Here is a 25,782-nt window from a genome sequence, read left to right as displayed (position 1 = left end):
GACAGAGGCACAGAAGGACAAGCAAACTAAGAATAAGCAAGACTTTATTATTATCTTAAAATATTTTTTCTTTATTGATTTTAGAGAGAGAGGAAGGGAGAGGGAGAGAGATGGAAACATCGATGAGAGAGAGCATCGATCGGCTGCCTCCTGCATGCCACTCACTGGGGATTTGGCCCACAACCTGGGCGTGTGCCCTGACTGGGAATCAAACCAGAGACCTCTTGGTGCATGGGTCTATGCTCAACCACTGAGCCACACTGGCTGGGCAGAATAAACAGGTCTTTAAAAGGAGGAATTTCAGAAAAGAAACTGTAGAATTTAAAGATGGAGTTAGTTCTCTGAGTCACACTGTCAAAGAGAGAATTTAAGTCATTGATTGTAGCAAAGCATTAGATAATTCTTTTAATGAGACTTAAAGTTCTTGAGAAAGTCAGACAAGGACACGCATTTTGCTCTCTAATAATCTTACTTAATTCCAAACTATGTAACAGATTCTATGCATCTTCGTAATTTGAGCAAATAGGACAGGTCTCCATTAATGGCTCACTTGATTTAGCCTATGGCACTTCATGCCTTGCAACTCTGTTTAAAGACATTAGCGATTAGAAATTGAGAGCTGCTCGGGCAGAGTTCTATGTAATCATCCGTTTGGGATTAATTTACTTTATTGTGAATGCTAAAGTGAACTCAGCTGAACTTGCCATTTTCTATTCCGATAGGTTTTGTAAATGTTTTTAGTTTCACAGTCCAGGCATTTACTGCAAATCTTATGAGTCATGTGGCTTGTTCTCACCAGGACAATCCATCAAAAGAATGTGGATTATTTCTAAACATGTAATACAATTTTAAATGTATTTTAGAGTTTGAGAAATGGAGAAATATAAGCTTAAATAATGGAGAAGAAAATTGATTGGGTTTTGGTAGTTGTTCAACTATTCAAACAAACATTTCTAAAATACCTTCTTTATACAAGGTACCACGTTAATTGCTGAGGTTGCTATTATGAACAAGACAGATTCAGGTACCGCCACCGAGATTTAAAATTATGTCAATCTGTAAATAAATGAATAAAACATAAACACCTATTATATGTAATGCACACTAACCAGTAACAATATAGGACCAGGAAATGCTCTTAACACTGAACATCTAAATCTAAATCTAAGCCTAAAATATTTTATTCTTACATGTTCATTAAATGCTTTTTCTCCTTCAAGAATATTTTAAAATTCTAATTTTTCACTGAAGATTTTTTCTGAGTAACTAGGCACTAGATTTCCTTTATTTTTCTGTATCTAAACTTTTTTTTTTAGCACTTATTCTTTTACTCACTTTTTCTTTTCTCATAAACTATTTGTTGAGCAACTGATGGGGGCTAAGCATGTATGTACCAATTGGAGGGATACAAGACGAAGGTGAGAGTGTCCTGTCTTCAATTTAGGGTAGGGGAGATAGACAAGTGAAAAAGTCATTACAATGTTATTTAAAAGTGCTACAAAAGCACTATTTCAGAAATTATTTCTGACTATTTCAGAAATTAGTCACATAAATTAATTCAACTCATGCTTGTTATTTTAGAAATACAAACAGAATTAGTTAAAAGGCTGCATAATAGCATACACTATTCAAATGTTTTATGTAATGAACGCTTTCTATGTAGTAGGCATCTGAATTAATTCATCCACTAAATGGAACAACACTGTGATGTACACATTAGAGAACTGTACTTTAAAGATGAAAGAGAGGCACAGAAGTTGAAGTAATTCACAACACTCATGTATTGATTAAGCAGTAGAGTCAGAATTTAAACCCATGCAGTCTAGACCTCGAGTCTGTATTTATGACTTGTCTGCACCCTGTCATTTCCAGTTATTCACTTGTCAGCTTCCTTTGACTTGCGGTGTCTTTCTGTGAGTCAAGGACACTTCCCTTCTGCATGGTCAAGCTTAACCACATGACTTGTTTTGACAAATGAAAACTGGGGAAACATACATATGCCAGTTCAAAGCAGAATTTTAAGAGGCATTCCACATTTCTTCTACTCTCTTGCCCTTTGCCCCAGGCCCAGAATGGCATGCTCCAGGAAGTGATGTTCCTTCAGGCTGAGGTTCGGAATGAGAGGACAAGCGGAGCCTAGCCCAGCCCACCTCACCACCGACATGGAACATGAGTGAAACAAAAGATTGTTTCAAGCCACGTACTTTGGAATGTTTTTTGTTGTTTTTTTAAACAGCTGGATAATTTAGCAAAAACTGACTAGTATGCCCCAGCTGGGTAACTCACTTGTTGGAGTGTCGTCCGTGCACCAAAAAGGTTGCATGTTCGATTCCCAGCCAGGACACAAACCTAGGTTGTGGCTTTGATCCTGGTTAGGTTGTGGGAGGCAATAGATTGATATTTCTCTCTCACATCAATGTTTCTCTCTCTCCCCCTTCCTCTCTCTGTAGAATCAATGGAAACATCCTTAAGTGAGAATTAAAAAAACGAAACATCCCAGCCAGTGTGGCTCAGAGGTTGAGCGTAGACCCATGCACCAAGAGGTCGCCAGTTCAATTCCCGGTCAGGGCACATGCTCAGGTTGTGGGCCTGATCCCCAGTGGGGTGCATGCAGGAGGCGACCAATCAATGTTCTCTCTCATCAAGGTTTCTTTCTCTCTCTCTCCCTTCTTCTAAAATAAATTAAAAAATAAAAATAAAAACAAAACAAAAATGGACTAGCACTATAATAGTTATCAAGAAATGGGCTACAACAGTAACAAACAGTCTAAAGTATGTGGTCTTGACTTCATGGTCAGGTGGAGAGTGTTAAGGAAATTATCCTCAGGAGTGGAAAACCACGACCTATATTTTACAGGGGTACACATTTGTTATTTTAGTTAAAAAACTGGGGAACAGAATGCTAAAATAGTGTTGGTACTGGTCTCATTCATGAGATCATAAAATAAAGGACTTCTTTGCGAAGAGAGAGGAAAAGAACAAAAAAGGAATTATGAGACATACAGGGTTGAAAAATATAACTATTATTCATATCCAACCACTAAAAGATGATCTTGAAAATTGCTTTGAATAACAGGGGCTGAAGAAGATTCAAATGAAGACATCCTCAGACAAAAAGCTAATAAATGGTTTGTGAAATTATTTTAATGAATTAAAGGGGCCCAATGAATTCTTCCAGTTGGATACAATGTGTCTGAGCAAACAGACTAAGGGAATGGCTTTTCACAATCCAGGTATGCTCAAAGCACTGGCAGTACATTTAGAGACAGAGATATACGCCTGTAAACAATGCCATTTAAATATATAATTACAAATATAAGAAGCTGAGTTTTATCCTTTGTCTATACCTTTATAAACTACAACATGTGTCTGTGTGTGATAGCCTATGAATCAAGGTTCAGCTTAAATGCTACCTGTTGTGAATGAGATCCCCCTTCCTTAAGCCTTCCTCTGATTCCCTGTGCTTATATTTATTAGGGTAATTTTCACTCTGCATCTGCCTGTTTCCCTACTGTAGACTATGAATTCATCAATGACACAGACTTTTAGCATTTAATCAGATATGCATGAAAAGAAATACAATAAACATTTGATGAATGAACAACTGAGTGAATTAATACATTAACTGGAATAAGCAACATTATCTAACAAATGTTAGTACTCCCCAATCAACACTATAAACAATTTGTAAAACACTAAATTCTGCTTGATTCTTCTACTGTTCTTAAAAAAAAAAAAAATTCTTTGAAGTTAGAGATTTAACCCAATAATAAAAATGCATCACATAAATCTCATGAAAAATATAATGTTCTTTATTTACAGTCTTAGGAAACTTTAATGAGATTTTTATTTGTTATTTCTCATAAAAAGTAAAATATATAATATTAGACCTAGACAAAAATCAATTCAATCACAGAGGTTTAAAATTTAAAGCCATTAAGGCAGTTCATAAAATACATTCACTAAGTATCACCCTAAAAATTGCCTGGACATATTGCCATGGCTAGAGTCTCACTGTTTTAGAAAAATACACAATCCTTTGCTAAGCATACTCTGTTGGTTTAATCCCCTCTTAAATCTTGTTTTCAAGCACATCCTGAAGAAAACAGGGAAATTATTTGATATACATACCTGTCGGCACCAGAGTTTGCGGAATATTTGCAGGTAGGCCAACACCATGAGACACAGTGGTGCCATGTATGTCACCAGAAAGAAACAGATGTGATACATCTTGGGGTAAATTTCACCTGCAATGAAAGTCATAATAATGAAACCTTTATAATTCATAGACACTTTTAAAGGTAGCTTTGTCAATGTTCTGCTTTCAAGGTATAGTTACTTTCTCTATGATTTCACTGGTACATGTACACACAAAGGGGAAAAATAATTTACAATATTAACTACTTACATTTACTCAGTATGTATATATGTTATATATGTATATATGTATGTATGTACATATATGTATATATATGTATGCATGTATGCATATATATGTATATATACACACACTTAAAGTGAAGTCTTAATTTCATTGAATGACTTGGAGGAATAACAATTGGTTGTTTCTTAATTTGTGCTGCCAGAGACTATCCAATCAAATGTTCATTTATCGAAAGCCCCTTTTTTTGTTTTGATTACATATGTCTAATTAATAAAAATTACATTGGGTGGTCCTATAGTTGCATTTACAAGAGGGGACACGACTCAATCAAAACCTAACTACTAATGCTTTTGTGAAAATAGCAAGAGAGTGTAAACCCAGGTGATTCCTCCTCATTAGGATATAACTTCCTTGAGAAATCGGATGCTATCCCCAGCTGTACCTTCAAATGTGGACAAAGTTCAGAAAAATAAATATGGCAAACATTGGATAATAATTATTTTTGTTGACTTACTGGGACATACACAAAGTTAATCTTTAAATATGTTGTGTGAGTGTGTATGTATGTATTCATGTACTTTCAATAAAAATGAGATTTTTAGGGTTTTTAACAGTTAGTTTTTAAACCAACATGGGTATTTTCTTTTTTACATCCTTCGCACTTATTAGACATAAGCATCTGTAAGATTATAGCTATTTCTTACGTATCATTAAATCTATGAACACAAGTGATGCTTACCACAGATTAGGCATTTATTAAAGGGTTAAGTTAATCAATTAATGAATGGCATTCCGGCTTAACATTAATTTTTTTTGTTGCTTTCCTAAAATATATATATTACTGACTTTATAAATGTTTTAAAGGATATTTTCTTTACACTAGTATTTGAATATATCACAGTGATCCAGCCACTTTTACTTAAATGTAAAACAGAAAATATCCTATATGGATTCCAGGGATATTAAATACAAAAATTAGACATAATTCTAACTGAAAGGTAACAAAACAAACATTTTTATATTCACTTCTAAAAACTGCACATTATTTTGACTTTGATATTAGCAATGGAGTTTGTTCCATACTGTCATTGAGGGATAATTATATCACCTCTGTGTATTTTATTATTTTTATTACTTCAGAAAGGGCATATAGAAACATGAAGACCCAGTTATGCCATGAAATGTGGTAAGGGCAATTTATTGTCAGGATCAATTAATAATATTGTGCCGATCACCATACTAATGATAACATTTACTGAGCAATCATTCAGTTAATTTTTACTGAATGTATTTTAAACATATCTTTGAATGGAATATCATCCATTTGATTTTCTAGCCTTATCTTCTAGAGTTGGTTGAGTTTAATATTCTCCTTATTCTTCCTTCTAAAAGTCTTTTTTCTCTGATACATATTTTCACCTACCATAATCTCCAGAGGGGACAGCAGGGTTCGTGTGCTGCTAGGGCGTCAAGAGCCCAATGTGTCCTTTGCAGCCTCTCTGTGGCCTGAGATACTCCACCTGGCTCATTGGTTTCTAACCACCTTTCAAGTGTATCCCGTAAAACAGGCCAGTTCCATAAAACGTGATAGAATCCCAGCAGCCTGCTGGAGGAACAACAAACAGCCTCTGCGTCTGAAGTGCCGCAGCCCCAGCAGCATTTGGTGAACCGATTTCAAAGACACGGGAGAGTGACTTCGGCACTTTCCAGGCACCCAAGTGGCTTTGAACTTCTGTTGGTTTTAAAGAATTTGTCACATGAGCTCCCCACATAAAAATATTGCTTTGAAGCTTACATACCTGTGAAGCCTTGATGTCTGCATCAGACTAAACTGAGTGAGTGGAGGAAGGTAGATTTTGACAGGCATTTTTTTTTTTTTAAACTGCAGCTATGGCTACCATCATTGTGATGACAGTTTGAAGTTTTAAAAGATAGGAGAGAGGCTCTTTCAGAGGTCAGAATATTTATACAAATACTTGGAAAAATATATAATTGGCTGGTAAATGCATATTATGATAATGAACACCCACACAGAAAAGTGGATCAAGCAAAATTATACTTTCAGGCTAGGATAGATTGTTTTAATAAAGAGATTATTATAGATAATTGCGGTAACATGATAATCTTAAATTCCTCATTTCATGCTTAGAGTCTAAGCTAATTGGAAATGCAGAAATACCATGGAAATTTTAAATGGTATGTGTTGAAATTGTCTTTGTAGTCTCTCTGTACTTGATGAGCAATGTCTTAAATATATTTTCAAACATTTATATATAACCTAGAATGTAGCTACATAAAATTTGTTCCACTTGAGGATAATCTAAATTAGAAAACAGCATTTTGAAGATTAACAACCATTAAAAATTGGTGTTTCTACTCAACCGATGAATAGGCGTATTTGAATAAATTCTTGTATATATATCAAACCAAAAATAAGGAGCAAATGAGGAAATTTATTTCAGTTGTGAAATCGGAGATTAAAGGATAGTATCATATATTAGATGACACTTTTCTCTCAGATGAGTTAAGGTCCATTTTGAGCCAACATGTTAATTTAGTTATCTGAAAACTACAAACATTTTCTCCTTCATGGTACACATATCAGAGATTTAATGGACAAGTAAATTAAAAATAATTTTCCAAATGTTTAATTTGAACTGCCTTATCAAAGCTGATGACTCCATTAAAGTTTACCTGAATCTGTAATATATTTTATTATCTTCTCCCAAATAAATATTTTATTAAATGTTTTAATACACATACATAGATATTTATATGTTTTCACAGTCTCATAAAAGACCAGATACATTAATAAATTTGAAAAGAAGAGATCTGTTATTATTTTTCTTTCTATTTGTTTTTTAAATCCTCACCCAAGGATATTTTTCCATTTATCTTCAGATAGAGGGGAGGGAGAGAGAGAGAGAGAGAAACATCGATGTGAGAGAGACACATCCATTAGTTGCCTCCTACACGACCCCGACCAGGGGTGGGGATCGAACTGCAACCAAGGTACGTCGTGTCTTTCACTGGAGTTGAATCCGTGACTTTTTGGTCTCTGTGCCCATGCTCTAACCCTGCTGAGCCAAATCGGCCAGGGCTCATTATTTTCAAACCACTAAAGAACAATTTGGCAATAAAATCCCAAAGGAAAGAAATGATAAATTCTCAGTGTTCAGAACTATGTTTGACAAATAGTACATGCTCATTAAACACTGGATGATTGTATAATGAGACAATTACATTATTGAATGAGTGCAAAAAGAAAGTTACTTTCCTCCCACTCAGATCCATCCTGTGAAATTATGCATTTATAAACCAAGCAATCAAGCAAGTATGGATATAATTCTAGAAGGATTTTTAAATTTTAGAAGTGTGAATTGATGTCACTGAAGCAAGCAGTGAACATATAAAAAGATATATTTTATGATTATTAAAATAAATAAGAATACATTTTATTTGTTTTTGAGAGTCGAATGTTCCTGCCAAAAGTTATGGTTTGTGGTCTTTTTTTTTTTTTTTTTTTTCTGAACAAGCCATGGACAATGATGAATATTACAAGTTCCATAAAATTTTACATCTTTTTGGTATATTCTCAGTATGACAGAGTTCTCAGTTATTTTGCACAATGAATGAGACAGCATTTTCCAGACTTTGGCAAAGGTGATTTGATAGATATTAATCCAGTGACCACATTGTTTACTGACTCTTTCCACACTGTGATATTGGTTGTAAGACAATTATGATAGCACTGTCTGCCTTTTAACTATATTATTGATATAACTTAGGATAAAGAAACACAGTTCACAACACATTTTTTAAAATTGTGCTAAATGGTATTCAGACTTTAAAAATGTTTAAACTTTAGAGAGCTGATGCTGTAAAATATAATCCCTATGTAGTTTTATGGTTGTAAGTATTGCACATGTCCAAATTATAACACTTTAAGTTGAGCATGAACTTATAAATACCCTAAATTGACAAAGCTCATGCTATATAAAAATTATTATAAACTAAATGTCTAATGAGCAAAATAAAAACCTGGATTCTTTTCTATTCTTCTTGAAAACATTTTGATGAACAATTTAATTTAATATTTGAAAGTTAATTTCATAGATTTTGTTTTATTTTAAAGATGATCAAATTCAACTTGGTGACACTTGTGCATAGTGTTTATAATAATTTTAAGTAATTATGGGCTACTCTAAAATAATTTTTAATTAGCTTTCCTAAATAACTTCTGAAGGTTGAATTTAGATTTTTAGGTATTCAACAATATTTTTGGGGGGGAGGAGGGATGTCCCTGCTAGACCTAGATAATAAAAATACTTGAGGTTGAAATGAGCTTTATATATTTATTGCTCAAACATAATTAGATGTTGATGTGCTTATTTACTTAATCATAACAACTGTCAAAATTCCCTAGCTCTGCAAATGTTTAGTTAATGGGAATTAATGCTACCTGATTATTCAGGGCAATATAAAAAAAGGTAAAGTCTCTAAAAGCTGCCTACAAACTTATACATGGAACTACTAAACCACTTTAGTAAAAGTATTACTGACACATTGAATAGTAGGTGGGTGCTTTATCAAATCACTATTTCCTTAAATCTAAAGAACCCCAACTTCTGAGTTGAGAGCTTAGATTTATAAACATGTACTTGGTTTGCTTCATAATATGGAGTAAACAACTGATGGTTCAGTTTCATTATAAATTATCTAAAGAATTCTGCCCAAGAGCCCAGCTGGTATGGCTAACTGATTGAGCATCAACCCATGAACCAAGAAGTCACCAGTTTGATTTCCAGTCAGGACACATGCCCAGGTTGTGGGCCAGATCCCCAGTGGGGGACGTGCAGGAGGCGGCCCTTCGATGTTCTCTCTCATCGATGTTTTCATCTCGCTCTCCCTCTCCCTTCTTCTCTCCCTAAAATCAATAAAGAAAAAAAATTAAAAAAGAGAAAAAAAAAAAAAAAGGATTCTGACCGAGAGATCTTCAGGCTGTTTCCAAACACAACTCATTGTAAAGCGATTGCCTGAGAGACATCTCACAATTGATTCCCAACCCACCTCCTTTCCAAACACAATTCATTAGCCTACCTAACCCCACGCTCCTGAAATTGTCAGATGGAACCCTCTTACTTTCTTCCTCCAGCGATGGTGCCCGGCGTGTGGGTTTTTCTGCATCCTGGGACACCGTTTCACCTCTTTCCTGTCTGAAGAAACCCTGCTCACCTTTAACGCTTTGCTGAAATGGGGGCCCTCTGTCAACTGTTGTCCCAGTGTTAGAATAGAAGAGTAAATCTCAACAACAAACAGGATATTTAATATTTGGAGTAATAGAAAAAGCAAATTGTGACATTTAGTTATTATAGGGCTCTAGGTAATGTACAAAATAATACTAGTGCCTTTTAAATTTAATCTTGCTGCAGTGAAAGCTTATGCCTAATTTTTTAGTTTCTGACCTTTTCCTCTTTTCAATGTTCTAATAAAAGTACCAGGGTGGGAATTCACGTGAATTAAAAAATTTATATACTTGAAAATATCAGATTCATAAGCAATCCCTTGGGTATACTGCTTGTTTGGGCTACATTTTCTAAATAAGCATAAATGTACAGCTTTCTAATAAACAATGCTTTCCTAATATTCAAATTCCATAATTATGGGCCATTGTTACACATTTATTCAGAAGAGGGACAGGGTTTTTTCTCTTCAAATTTCATGCAGTAATTCTGTAATGAGTGCCTGCCATGCTGAAATGCAGGAATTTTTTAAATTTCCTGTCATTCTCTGCTGGGTTCAGATTTGTGCCATCCCCAGGCACGGATAGGAGTGTCTCCACTGGTATGGAAAAACCTCACAGTCACTGAGAGTTTTGGACCAAAGGAGCATAAACCTCCAAGCTTCTTCTTGTTTAAATTCTACTATAATACATATCAGATAGGGGACAAAAAGGATTCATAATTCATTTAATTATTAAATTGTGTCATAATTATGCCAGAGGTAAGTGTTATTAACTTAATACGGTATGAACAGAGAAAGCAAATTTAGATGATTTGTGTCAGAAAACAGCGTTGGACCACACACTCAGCTCCTGTCATGTTTCCAGGCAGGCCATGGTTTTCAAATAAAAAAATTCAGCCCTGGTAAGTGTGGCCCAGTGGTTAGAGTATTGGCCTTTGCCCTAAAGGGTCATGGTTCAATTTCTGGTCAAGGGCATGAACCTGGGTTGTTCGTTTGATCCCAGGCACTGGTCCGGGCATGTGTGAGATACAACCAATTGATGTTTCTCTCTTTCTCCCTTCCCTCCCTCCTTCCTTCCCTCCTTGCCTCCCTCCTTCCTTGGAGGGAGGGAAGGAGGGAAGGAAGGAGGGAGATCCTCCCTCCATTCCACTCTGTCTAAAAAATTCAATGGAAAAATATCCTCAGGTGAGGATTAACAACAACAACATAAATTCAGTTGTATTTGAGGCCCATTAGGGAACTTGACACTTGAAATATTGTATCATCTTATAAAGTGTGAATCACTCCAGAATGCATAGTTGGATACATATAAATAAATTCTTTTGGTTTCAACAAAAATTATCATAATCAGATCTGAATTGTGGAATAAGCTCCTCCTTTCATCCCCTATCTGAAAACGAGATGACAATACACAGCACTTCTAAAGGACCAAGACAGTTGCAGTCATTCTGTGGAAGTACTTTGAGTTTCAACTTGGTTTGCATGCTTTTACAAAACAACCCTATCCAATGCCAATAAAATATGCAAGGCCAGCTTCACAATGGCCATGCAAATACAATTTTCAGTTTTCAGCTGTAATAGAAATGTCGGCCCCTGGGCCATGATGCACTTACCTCCCCAGCGCTCATCACACACAGTGAAGAGGGTAGTTTTATTGGCTAATCCTGGGAGCATGGTGCTGCACTCCATGACGATGGCCTGAGGGATCATTATAATGCAGGAGACAATCCAGATGACAACAATGCTGTTCCGGGCTCGCTTGGCTGTGCTCTTAAACATCAAAGGATGACAGATTGCGTACCATCGATCCAAGGCAATGCAGCTCAGTGTGAGGACGGACACAGACACGGACACCGTCTCGAGAAAAAAACAATAGAGTAAAAGAGAAGCACCCAGTATCAAATGGATCACTCTCAATATTTTTACCTTATTAGAAAGGTAGTCACCACAGATAACCATATTTGAAGTTGATAAAAAACATTTCATGCAGTGCTTTCCAATTAAAAATAAGTAAGCTCTGCCAAAAAATATTTAAAATGTATTAGAAAAAATATATATTTCTTATTAAAAATGAAAAAGGTACTATGAAAACATTGTAGCCTTTTAAAAAAATTGACTTTATAGAGAAGAGGGGGGGAGAGACAGAGAGAGAGAGAGAGAGAGAGAGAGAAACATCAATCCGTTGCCTCTCATAAACACCCTGATGGGGGATCAAACCACTACCTAGGTATGTGCCCTGATCAGGGATTCAATCTGCAACCTTCTAGTGTACAGGACGATGCTCCAACCCAGTGAACCATGGGGCTAGGGCAACACTGCAAACTTTCTGCTGAATGTTTTAATTTATACTCTGGTAGTCTTTGAGTGATCACTACCATGTTGAATTGAAACTTTTCCATTGATAGAGGAAATCATATCTTCAACTAGAAAAAATGAAACACATATGTTTAGTCTGAACTGGAAAACTGTCTTTCACTTATAGAGAATAACATGACATGTCTTTCTTTGAAATGATCATGCAGGAATTTGATTACAATTGCATTTAATTGGCATTTCTTAATTATGGGTATCTCATTTTATATTTTCAAATAGCAAAGGCTATTTGTGTATCAGTTCACTTCCAATATGTTGCATCTGAAGAAAGGCACGGGTAATGTTAAAAGAAAATTCTGTTTATAGATCTCTTTACCATAGTTTGCTCATTGAAGGAAAAGCAACTTGCTCCTAAAATTCAAATAAATTCACCTAGTCTAGATTTCTATAATAAATAATGCCACATCTAACATTTTAATTTGAAAATTTAAGAAATATTAAAGAAAGATGTTAAGCATGCCTACACCCACATGATCAAGTTATGCAGTTATATTTAATATATTATACTGGATGAATCATTTGTGACATCACTCTCAAAATCCCATCTATTTTTTAAAAATATGTTTTAATTGATTTTTTTTTAGAGAGAGAGAGGAAGGGAGAGAGAAATAGAAACATCAATGTGAAAGAGAAACATAGATCGGCTGCCTCCTGCATGCCCCTTACTGGGGATCGAGCCAGAAAACCTAGGCATGTGCCCTGACAGGAAATCGAACCTGGACCGCTCAGTCCATGGGACAATGCTCAGTCCACTGAGTTTGGAACAAAACTCTACAGCAAAAAAAAAAAATACTACTGTGTTTATTTTCCCTCCACCAGTGTGTTCCCAGTATTGGGCCCAGTGTTTTATGTGTTTAATATATCTATCTATCTAGATACAGGTATATCTCTACATATATTGAATTAATATATAGTTTCAAGTCTCCAGTCATAGATGCTGTCCAGTCATCTTTCTCTTTTCCCTTTTCTGGTTCTGTTGCTCTCACAACATATAGAAGGGTAGGAATCCCTGCTCCTTTCATCAGGACCTTCCTTGTTGATGCTTTGACTACAGGTGCATACCAGTGAAAGGCAGCTAAGAGCTAGCACAGTGTGGGAGGAAGGGCTCTGGGCTACGCATCAGGGTGACCTATCTATTCTCACTCTCCCACCAGCCAGCTATGCAGACTCCATCACTCACATTGATTTAGGCCTAATGTGTATGTGTTATCATTTTTTTTTTCTGTCGAGTGAAACTGACAGGATTTGATTCTTGCCACTTATTGCTTTGCTTCTCCCTGAGAAAGGCAGCAGTCATACAAGCAGGTTTTCTGGGCATGAATCCCATCTCACTTGATAAACGTGTGATCTTGGTAAGTCACTTAACTGCTCTATGCCTCAGTTTTCTCATCAGTAAAATTGGATGCTAACAGCAGGAAGAATCAGTTGAAATGTGAAATGCCCAGCTCTGGGCTAGCATATGAATGCTGTGTGTTTGTTGTTACTTATTATGATTATGGCAATGATAATGATTAATATGCCATCAGGGTTCTCTTTCATTCTCAAGCTTGGAGTTCTAGCTTTTATTTGGAACAGACCACATTTCAGTGAAAAATAGTCATAGAAATGACAAGTAAAGCTTAAACTGTGTTAAATTATTGGAGGTTAATTCCACTTTAAGTATAATCTTAAAGGGCTGAACTCTATGAGAGTGGCTTACACTGGCCGATGACTCCCAGGAATACCTTTGAGTGCATTCAATTTCTTTCCCAAACCCAAACCCCTTCTCTTCCCAACCTCCACTACCTTCTTGTCAATATGCCAAGCATCCAAGGTCCCTTAATACTATCCCTAACTTGGGGATAGAATTGTCACAGTCTAGATCTGCACGATTGACTTTTCATAACTGCTGGGCCAGGGTTACATTCAGCCAATCAAGAAATTAAAAGTGTAAAATGTTCAACAAGGCTTAGAGATTTATTATTCATAAATTGTTATCCATGTAGGTGAATGAGATAGACACAGCATGTTTCAAATGACAGAGTGATTTCTAGTGTTTCCCTCTACTATTAGATAGTGATAATCAATTCAAAACAGTTCACTTGAAAGACTGCCATCCAGTACCAACAGCCAAAGTGAAGAGCCTTCTCTGTCATGGGGCAGACCATGCTGCCATGGCTGGTCCAGCAGTCGAATCCACTGAGTGGACCCTTGGCAATCAGTAATTTAATATTTACTGTTTGACGGCTTTATTTATCGGTGTATAATACACACTAGCATTCAATTTACATGCTTTTCTTGGGGGTGATATAAAGTTTATTTTTCATAGTTGATTATAAATGAAGAGTTTTGTGCTGCTTTTCAATTCTAGGAGTACACTTCTGAGTGTGTTTCTCATTTAGATTTTGATACCCTCTCAAATCAACCACATAGTTAATCATTTGAAAAACGAGTCTAGGAGGGATTCTGAATGTTGTGCACGAAGTGAAGGTGAGATAATGTGAGTTTCCTCTGTTGTCAGGGGTTTGGTCTCTCACCCATCCTGTGGGCACGCTGTGGTCAAGATGATGTGGGAGACTTTCTTCAGTAGATATTGAGTCTGTTTATTTGCATATAGAAATGACCGAAGGCCTCAGAGATCCACGACAGGAAGAAGTGGAAGTTCTGCCCCATCCCAGATTTGAATGACAGGAACTAATAGATTGGAAGGTGGAAATGTATGTCTGAGAGCAAAGGAGGCTGTCCAACTACCAGGCGCCCACCACTTATATCTCAGTTGGTTTTTGTTCTTCTGACATTTCCTGTGCAGAGCCTTTTCTGTGCTTATGAAAAACAATCACTCTGAAAAAGGAGCCAACTGCTCCTCTAAGTATGAGAAAAAATTAAAATATAATTTTCAAGAAATTTGTGATAACTATTCAGCAGATAACCCAATACATGTCAATGGTCTTGGATTATAGAATTATTAATGATACAGAAGTGTCATTTTAATTATTTACCTTCAATTTGTTTTATTTGTGAGATTTTGAAGATTTTTCAACATTTGCCTAAGTAGTATAGTACATCACTCATAAATCTAAAGGTTGTGTTGAACTGTATTTCGGAAGAAAAGAATTAGCAAATGTCCAAAGAATCTTTTCTTTTGTCCTCACGCGAGGATATTTTTTTTCTATTTAGCTTCAGATAGAGTGGGAGAGAGGGAGAGAGAGGTGGAGAGAGAGAGAGAGAGAGAATCATCAATGTGAGAGAGACACATCAACTGATTGCCTCCTGCACGACCCCAACCAGGGCCATGGATGAACCAGAAGTGAGGTACGTGCTCTTGACCAGAATCAAACCCGTGGCTCATTGGTCCGCAGGCCAATGCTCTAATCACTGAGCAAAACTGAACAGGGCTGTCCAAAGAATCTTAAACACAACCAAATAACCTTAAAAATTGTCTGGGCATTTTGTAATATGTTTTAAAGTATTCAGAATATTCAGTAGGACACAAGTATCATATTAGGGACAAAAGCCATCAGTTCCAGAATATTACAATTAAGGAAAAGAAAAAAAAAACTACTCAATTTTAAATGATTGGCTTACTGACCACTGACACTGTTCATTCCATTTAGGGAAATGCTATGGAAAATAGGCAATACATAGTGCAAGAATTAGGAGATACTACTTTTACCAGTGTGTCAATATTTTTGTGTGTTTAAAATTTTCCATCAACAGGTAATGTTGAATGAGGAAACAAATAGATCTAGTCTTTTCCATCTGACATGGATCATGTGGATACTCAGCAGCTGTCTCCTTGGCCTATGGAGAAGATCAACTGAGGAGTTGATTAGACTGGACAGTGTTTGTAGTGAAGCAGAATTTATTAGGAGGTGAATGTTCCTTTAACTGTAGGACTGGGTAAGTTGTGCTGGGTAAAAGATTACGGTCAATGGCTTTAAGAGAGACTGATAGCCTGCATCACTCACTGTTTCCCATCGCTTCCAGTCTGTCCTCAGGTGCTAACAGTAGAATCTGGAATACCTCGTCTGTATCAAGGGACCCCTATGCACTTGAGCAGGACTGTACCTACCTTAGAGTGATACACCCCTCCCTCATCTCCTCAGTCTTAACAAAGGAATCTTCTGTTTCATGAAGAGAATATAAAATAGTCTCTCCCAGAAAAAAAGTTGATTCTGTGGAACTAAAGCCATCTTGAAATTTAAGAGGATTCCCCAGATTTCCCCCTGGATAGTAACTGGAACCAAGAGAAATACAAAGCTTGCTGAAAGTACCATAGGGCGATGAAATATTAGAATTCTCTGCTAGTATGATTTTCCCTTGTTTCCATGAAAACACCAAAAGACCCTGTTCTTATTGATTATTTTTTAATGAGGATATTTTTCTCTGTTGCTCAGTGTACTATTTCTCTCAAAGAATTTTGCTGCAGTTTATTTTTGTGACCCATTCATGGTTTTCAGCCAAAGGACACAAACTAACCTCCTACTTAAACATAGTGCTTGCAATGAAGCTCAAAACTTCCACTTATTATTTCCCACTTACTACTCTATCAAGAATATAAACCTAAAAATTATCACTTCTCTGTATAAGAGGTCAATTGAAAAACTATTGGGCTACATATATTTTTGTAACATTTCAGATCCAAACGACCGATAAATATAATTTCTATTCATGGGCTATTTGTGATATCCCCCAACATTTGTTTTTATGAAGATTTAATTTCTGGAGCACTTTTAAGATCACATCAAACTTTAGGAGAAGATACAGAGATTTCCGATATATTCCCACCCCTACATGTGCATAGCCACCCACCAGAGTGGTACAGCTCTTATAATTGATGAACCAACATTGACACATCATAGTCATCTGAAGTTCATAGTTTACATTGGGGTTCACTCTTGATGCTGTACATTCTGAGGGTTTAAATAAATGCATAACAACATGTATCAACCATTATATATTATCATTGCACTGCCTTAAAAGTTCTCTGTGCTCTGTCTAGTCATCTTTTCCAATCCTTGACAATTCGACATTTTTTACCTTCTCCACAATTTTGCCTTTTACAGGATGTCTTATTATTGGAATGATACAGAATATATATATATATATATATATATTTTTTTTTTTCTCAGACTGTCTTCTTTCATGTAGTAATAAGGTTTCTCTGTCATTTTATGGCCTGGTAACTCATTTTTTTTTTTTTTTTTTTAGTGCTAAATGACATTCTATTGTCTGTAGGTACCACAGCTTATTTATTTCTTCATCTACTCAAAGACATCTTGGCTGCTTCCAAGTTTTGGTAATTATGAATAGAATTGCTATACACGTTTGTATGCAAGTTTTTTTGTTTGTTTGTTTTTTGTTTTTTGTGGACATACATTTTTCAATTCTTTTGCTAAATACCAAGGTGTGCAATTGCTGGATCAAATGATGGGATTATGTCTGGTTTTGTGACAAACCACCAAACCATCCTCCAAAGTAGCTCCTCCATGTTGCATTCCCACCTGCACCAATAGATAAGTTACTATTACTCCACCTCGTTACCAGCATTTGGTGTTGCCAGAGTTCCAGAATTTGTCTATTCTAACAGTTGTGTAATGATATTTCATTGTGATTTTAGTTCGCATTTTGCTAACGACATATGCCGAGGAGCATCTTTACATATGCTTCGTTGCCATCTGTGCAACTTCTTTGGTATGTTTTTTGTTAAGATCTTTGGCCCATGTTTAAATTGGGGTGTTCATTCCCTTATTTCTGAGTTGTAAGAGTTCTCTGTAATTTTAGACAGCAGTCCTTCATTATGGTTGCCTTTTACAAATATTTTCTCTCAGTCTGTAGCTTATCTTCACATGGACTTAATATTGTCTTTTATAGAGAAGTTTTTAATTTAAAAAAACTCAGCTTGCTCAGCCGGTGTGGCTCAGTGGGTTGAGTATCATCCCATGGATTGAGAGGTCCCAGTTTGATTCCCAGTCAGGGCACATGCCTGGGTTGCCGGCTTGATCTCCAGTGAGGGGTGTGTAGGAGGCAGCCAATTCATGTTTCTCTCTCACATTGATGTTTCTCTCTCTCTCTTTCTCTAAAAGAAAAAAATAAAAACATTAAAAAAATTTAAAAATATATAAATAAAATCAGATTATCAATTATTTCTTTCATATATCATGCCTTTGGTGTTGTATCGATAAATCATCCACATACTTAAGGGCATTTGAGTTTTCCCTGTATTATCTTATGAGAGATTTATAGTTTTGTGTATTACATTCAGATCTATGATAAATTTTAAAAAAACATGTTTTTATTAATTTTTAGAGAGAGAGGAAAGGAGGGAGGGAGGGAGGGGAGGAGAGAAAGAGGGAGGAGAGAGAGGAGAGAGAGAGAGAGAGAGAGAGAGAGAGAGAGAGAGAGAGAGAGAGAGAGAGACATCGATGAGAGAGAAACATTGATCTGCTACCTCTTGCATACCCTACCCTGCAACCAGGGCATGTGCCCTGACCGGGAATTGAACCTGCAACCCCTCAGCGCATAGGATGACACTCAACCAACTGAGCCAAACTGGCCAGGGCTGTGATACATTTTGAGCTACTTCTTTTGAAGGGTGTAAGGTCTGTGTCTAGATTCATATTTTTGCTTATAAATGTTTAATTGTTCTACTTATGCTAAATGTTCATAATTAGAAGCACATTTCTGTTTCCCCCAATACTATGATCACCACCTAGGAGACTGATGGCATATGGGCTGAGGGGTGGAAGACAGATACGGGTATGGGGTATGAAATCACACACAGAAAGTGGCCAGCATTTTATTCATAGCCCAATTGCTAAAGGGCATCCATGTCTTTGAGTATTATGGCTGTGGCCCCTGGTGTAGTAATTTTTTATTTAAAGATTTTACAGCTATCAAAATATCAATTAAAAAATGACTCTCTGAAAGTATTTGTTTTTATCTTCTTGTAGGCAATTAGTTATAGGGAAGGTGCTTTCACCACTGAAAAATAAAACATCTAGTGATGAAGATGACTACTGATAGTTACTGAGAACACACTATGTTTTCATAAGATCAACTTCCAGAGGTTAATCACTATGCCAAATTATTTATATAAATTATGTAAGAAGACTAACAACAACTATAGACCATAGCTATAATTAAAATTATTATTTTTTTAAATAGGTGAATCACAAAGGTCTTATGTATTTGGCAGCATGCAGTTTGTAAGTGGCAGAACAGATATTCCCGACCCGGTGGTTTGATTCAGAACCTACCTATTTGCCATTGGAGCCTATTTGCTGTGCTGCTTTGATCACATGGCTCCTCGTTTCTCAGCATGAAGTGAAACCACTTATACAAACAGATAGCCCTCAATTATTTGGATTGGGAGAAGTTCAATCATTCTGAGACAGGCCAGTAAGCAAGGACAAGTGGAATAGGGAAACTGAGACAGATGGTGGAGCAAACTGACAGAGCAATTTACAGCAGATACAGAAGGTCACCTCCCTAGAAATAGCATCTAGACCCCAGTTGTATTTTAGCTCCAGACCCAAAAAAGCAGCAAACTCAGGTGGGCGACACCAGGAACAGCACTGACTAAGGACCCCATGCCCTGCACTGACCAATCAGTGAAGATCACGAGCCTGAAGGAGGCACCTAGAAAATCAATGGATATTCTGTTGAAATCTTCCCCTGAGACTTCCGCTAAGATTCCCACCGACAAGAGAAAGATGAAAGACTCAAGACAAAGAACCCAGCTCCTGCTCTCTCTCTGAGGAGCAGCCCCTACCATTCCCTTTCCTCTCTTCTTCCCTCATAGGCATCATCTCCAAACTCAAGGGATCCGAACCTGTTCCCAAGGCCCCTTTTTCTCTGATGGCCCAAAGAGCTAAGGCAGCCCAGCCTAGGCTCTCCTATTGCTTCTTCATGCTAAGCCGTTTCTTGTTTCACTGTCCCCAGCTTTCATAAATGTTCCCTCTTAGTCACCTGGACTCGAGCTGTGAAGTTTTTCCTGCACGGAGAGCTCACACACAGCTGGCCCTAAGCAGACCCATGAAGGTCCAGGTCTCCTTGCTGGTAACAATGACTTTGTTCAGGTTTGTTATTATATGATCAGAAAATTAGAGATGGAAGAAGTAAAAGGTGTATGCAGCATCTAATAATGACTTGAAGATGCTGTTGCTTTATTTTAACCCAGAACTTAACCTGTTGATAGGAAGTCTTTTACTTAAGTTTGCTGATTCCTTTATTTTCCATGTTTGCCAGTCCCTTGGGAAAGTCTATTTCTTTCTTAGCTAACGAGGTAACAGAGCACTATGACTATCATTTCAAATACTTTTTTAGTAGCTTCTGTGTTTGAACCAAAAAAGTTTCAAAAACAATTACCTGTAAATAAGGAATCACTTTACACAGGGACTGTCCAAAGAACCAGGTCTCAGTGATGTCCACAACCAGCGTGGCTGGCAGGCAGGTGATGGTCACGAGCACGTCAGCCAGGGAAAGGTTGACTATAAAGTAGTTGGTCACCGTCCTCATGTGGTGGTTCTTCCACACTGCCACACAAACTAATTTGGAAAGAAAAAGAAATATTAACTATTATGGACTGACTGCTTGTTTGTTAGGATGTTTACATCCTAACCTTCAAAGAGATGGTATTAGGGGGTAGGCCTTTGGGTGGTGATTAGGTCATAAGTATGGAGCCCTCATAAATAGGATTAGTGTCTTATCTCTGCCTACCTGTAAGGACACAGCAAAAAAGTCTATTGTCTATAACCTAGGAAGTGGGCCTTGACCAGACTCAAATCTGCCAACGTCTTGATCTTGGACTTTTCAGCCTCTAGATCTGGGAGAAACGCATTTCTGTTGTTTGTAAGCAATCCAGATTATGGTATTCTGCCATAGTAGAATACCATAATACCAAATAGGAAAAGACAGTCAACTAAACAAACAAACAAAATAGGCCCTCATGAGGAAACACTGTCAAGCCTATTAATACTTCTATAAACTCCACAAGTAAATTTTGAAAAGAAAATTTAAGGTTGTGCTGTGTTTTCATTGAATTGGTCCATCTGTGTGAACGCTGAATATAATATAAAATTGATTCATTTGCCTTGCAAGACATTTCTCAATGGATCTGAAGGCTGCGTTAGCTTTTATGTCATGTTGAATTGCAATTCCCAGAAGTTAAAGGAGAATTTTTGACTCTTTTTTCTGTTCCCTCAGTGCTCAACATGTAGTAGATACTGAAGAAATCTTTACTGAACTGAGATGAATTAGGAGCTATTGTCAGTGAACTGTATGTAGGGTTTTATCCATGACATTTACCCTTATCTGATTTCAAAATCTGCACCTGGAACTTCGGTAGATGGAAAAGCTAAAAAGAAAAATGTCAAACATTATTCAGCTCCTATTATTGCAAAATACTGAGCTAGACAGTGTATATGCTTAGGTTATTTCATTTGGATAACAACCCCAAGGGAAGACATCATGACCAACAGGAGGCCATTGAGACACAAGGAATTCATGGAACTTGTCAAGAAATGGTCCAGCCCTGGCCGGTTTGGCTCAGCGGTTAAGGACAAATGGTGCATAAAGCAGAGAAGAACTTGGATGAAACACCAAGTGAAGAGCTGGTCTTTAACAGCACAGGTTGCCTTCTTTTGTGGGAATGGAGGCATTGTAGCAAAGCACACGTACATTCTAGCAATGCAATCCTTCTTTCTGTTGCTCTTGATGGCCACTGATCATCACCTTAAATCAAACATCCTTTGCAACGCTTTCAGAGCTCAGCGTTCCTCTTGCCTGTCAGCATATCCTTATGTTTAGGGCTGTGCTATCTCACCCAGTTGCTCTTTACAAAAGGAACAATCAGTCCTTGATTCTGTGCCCTCCCTCTGTCTGGTGTATCCAATGGTTACATAATAACTGGCTTCAGAATTATATAGGTGCAAGTACTGCAACCAGGTTTATTGGTGGTTTGCTTCACTGAAAGTCACTGTGAATCTGTCTGAGGTATCATTAACCTGCCAGAGCTGTCTCCTGTGCACCCAAATGATGCAATAATTAGTAACCTTATACAATGAAGAAATAAAAGTACATTTTGTTAAATGTAAATCACTGAATGATGATTCCTTTTTTGACGATTATATATCACTTATTAAGAGTTTCATATGCTGAAAAATGCTTTTACTAGCTCCCAAAGCTGAAATTACCCTTCAGTCATCAAGATATGCTAATTTAATAAAATATCTGAATTTCTGGGGGTTTAATTTTGAAAAACTTTACATCTTTATCTAACTCCAGCATACAAGGACCCAAAAACTTGGGTGAAATTTATTAGGGCAAACTGTAGTCTTTATTATCTGCAAATGATGCTGTAGAATGATTTATTTATCAGAAACACTACACACACACACACACACACACACACACACACACACACACAGCCTAGCAGGTGACTAAAACATTATCAAGGCTTGTTATAAGGAAATTGTTAAAAAGCATTATATTGCCAATACTTGGTCAAGAAATGGTCCAGCCCTGGCCGGTTTGGCTCAGCGGTTAGAGAGTCGGCCTGCGGTCCAGGGAGACCTGGGTTCGGTTCCTGATAAGGGCATGTACCTCGGTTGCAGTTTGTTCCCAGCCCTGGTTGGTCGTGCGGGTGGCAGCCACTTGATGTGTCCCTTTCACGTCAATGTTTCTCTCTCTCTCTTCCTCTCTCTCCCTCCCACTCTATCTGAACAAAAAAATGAAAAAATGTCCTCGGGTGAGGATCAAAAAAAAAAAAAAGAAATGGTCCAAATAGCATCATTTTGAATCTACCCCCCCCCAAAAAAAAACAAACACCCCCCAAAACAAAAAATAAGCCTGGATAAAGCATTTCTAGTTTGTCTCCCAATTCTCCATATTTTAGAGGCGAGAAAAGGCAGTGATAAGAGATGGTGTTAACATATTCTGTTTAACCAGAATGAAAGCAAGGATTTTTTCAACCAACACTTTTATGTACTTTTCTATGCACCATGCACTGGTCTTAGCAATTTAACTTATTAACTAGTTTAGCCCTCATAATAACACTTTGAAGTGATGACTATTAATATTCCTATTTCAAAGGTGGGAAACTGAGACTAGAGAAGTCATGAAACCCACCTACGGGACATAGCCAGTAAGTGCTAGAGCTTAGATTTAAATCGTATCCACCATGCTATGCCATTATATTATGCCCTTTACTGAAGCAGAGAATGAACAGGAAGCAGCCAGCATATATTTGACAGAACTTTAACAGAGGTCTATAGAATTTTAGAGCTGGAGATCATTCAGTTTAACTTGCCATCTGATGCATAAACCACCCTCAGGAACATCCCCGATTCATCCTGCTTGAACATTTTTAATAGCAGGGAACTCATGAGTTGCTAAAGACCTTGCGTTCACTTTGTGGTGAGTTTAACTACTAGCAAGTTCTTGTTCATGTGGAGTTGATAACTACTTCCCTTTTCTGTCTGTTCATGGGTTTTTTATTTTTCCAGGAACTGAAGGAATAAATCTCATCTATGTTTTCTACATTACACTTCTATTAGTTTCCTAGGGTTGCTGTAACAGAGTGCAACAAACTGAGTCTCTTAAAACAACAGAAATTTATTGTCTCACAGCTTTGGAGGCTAGATGTTCAAAATTAAGGAGTCAGCAGGGCCATGCTTCCTCTGAAACCTGTACAGAAATTCCTCGTTGACTCTCTCCTAGCCCCTGGCAGTCTTCGGCGTTCCTTGGCATGCAGCTGCATTGCTCCGGTCTCTACCTTCATCATCATACGGCATTCTTTTGTGGCTCCATCGTCACATGGCCGTCTTCTTATAAGGACCTCAGTCCCATTGGATAAGGGGCCCACTCTGCTCCAGTAGGATTTCATCTTAACTAATTATATCTGCAAGGACTCTATTTCCAAATAAGAGCACATTCTGAGGTCCAGATTGTTAACACTTCAACATCTTTTCTTGGGGAAGACACAATTCAACCTATAACTCTCTGTCCCCTCGTCCCTAAAAATTCATGTTTTTTCTATATGCAAAATATATTCATTCCATCTCAACAGTCCCCAAATTCTTAACCCATTTCAACATCAACTCCAAATCCAACATTTTATTTAAATATTATCTAAATCAAGAACAGGTAAATCAGGCCAGTGTGGCTTAGTGGTTGAACGTCGACCCATGCACCAAAAGGTCCCCAGTTCGATTCCCGGTCAGGACACATGCCCAGGTTGTGGGCCTGATCTCCAGTGGGGGACATGCAGGAGGTGGCCAATCAATGTTCTCTCTCTCTCTCCTTCTCCTTTTCTCTCTCTCTAAAATCAATAAAGAAAAAAAAAGTTTTTAAAAAAAGAAAAAAAGAATAGGTAAGATTTTGGGCATGGTCCTTCCCAGGGCAAATTTCTCTTTACCTAGAAATACAAGTTATCTATCTCCAAAATGCAACGGTGGGACAAGCATAGGGTACATGTTCCCATTTTAAAAGTGAGGAACTGGAAAGAAAAAGGGCCACTGGTCTAAAGCAAGTTTGCAACTCACAAGGGCACGCCCCATTAGTTTTAAGGTTTAGGATTAATTCTCTAAGTCTTGGTGCTCTGTTCTCCTAGCCCGGCGTACTGGCCCTGCCCTCGAGGGCCTGTAGGGACAGCCTTCCTGGACTCTTCCTAGCTTCTGGTGGTTTGCCACCAATCTTTGGTATTCCTTGAATTGCAACCTCTCCCTTCATCATCACATGATATTCTTGTGTTTCTATCTTCACATAACCATCTTCTTAAAAAATGACCAGTCCTTTTGGATTAGAAGCCTAATCTACTTCATCATGACTTCATCTTAACTAATTATATTTGCAAAAACCTGATTTCCAAGTAAGAATACATTCTGCGGTCCTGGGGGTTAGAATGTCATATTATCTTTTTGTAGGGATACAATTAAACCCATAACAGTACCCATTCAAATATTTAAAGATCATAGCTATGACCATTCTCCAAGCCTTTGTTTACTAAGGCTAAATATTTCTCTAAACTCTCATGTTCAATTCTAGGGCTTTGTGTCCACATCACCCTGATACCTCTATCCTGAACTCACTCAAAATTATCAGTAATGGATCAAAATGAGCTATTGGTAACTGCACACGTTTCCAAGTGTGATCTAACCAGGGCAGAAAGGAACAGGGCGATTGCTTTGGTCAGTATCTCTCTATTAAGACAGCATGAGGTCATGTTAGCTTCCCTAACAGCCAGGTCATACTTTTGGAGATTATATATGTGTACAATGACTAGAAATTGGTTCTCTTGTGTAGATGCTTTTTTACTTTTCAATCTTGGGAAGAAAAATGAAAAAGATCTATACAGAACATTATTTGCACAATTGAAGAAAATTGAATTTGAACTTTATGTTAGATAGTACTGTGTCATTTTACAGTATCTGAAGTATGGTCTGCACACTGTTTACATTCAAATATTAAAGAGGATGGCCATGCCTATTCTCAAGACTTTGTTTCTTTGGACTAATTCTTACCAGAATCTTCCTATATAACAGCAGGATTTTTCCTCTCACCAGTTTGGTCTTTGTATTATGAGAATTCTGTATATTACCAGTAGATGTCTCAAAAGGAGCTATCAAGCACTTTGCATATTTCCCAAATATGTGTTGAACAAATATCCATTTGTTCATTTATTTACCCATCTGAAGTAGTAAAGATACAAGTTGAACACTGCCCCTTCCTGATAGCACATTAAATATATGCAAAATTAAATTCACCATCTTTTCCTATATTTTCAGCTTGGATTTTATATT

The 25,782-nt window shown here is 37.2% G+C and overlaps 1 protein-coding gene across 1 annotated transcript in view; it reads right to left on the bottom strand.

The window, feature by feature from the left end:
* Positions 1-25,782, bottom strand: part of HCRTR2 (hypocretin receptor 2) — a 98,800-nt gene that overhangs the window by 12,234 nt on the left and 60,784 nt on the right. Inside the window, exons 2-4 of the mRNA XM_036248944.1 lie at positions 20,351-20,529; positions 11,242-11,485; positions 4,132-4,247 (exon numbers count right to left, since the gene is read on the bottom strand). Of these exons, the coding sequence (XP_036104837.1) occupies positions 4,132-4,247; positions 11,242-11,485; positions 20,351-20,529 (539 nt within the window). The remainder of the gene's footprint in view (positions 1-4,131; positions 4,248-11,241; positions 11,486-20,350; positions 20,530-25,782) is intronic.

Source organism: Molossus molossus, unplaced genomic scaffold, assembly GCF_014108415.1.
Source record: "Molossus molossus isolate mMolMol1 unplaced genomic scaffold, mMolMol1.p scaffold_m16_p_8, whole genome shotgun sequence".
NCBI classification, from domain to species: Eukaryota; Metazoa; Chordata; class Mammalia; order Chiroptera; family Molossidae; genus Molossus; species Molossus molossus.
Note: the sequence above shows the minus strand (reverse complement) of the source record. Positions and strands in the feature narration are given on the sequence as shown.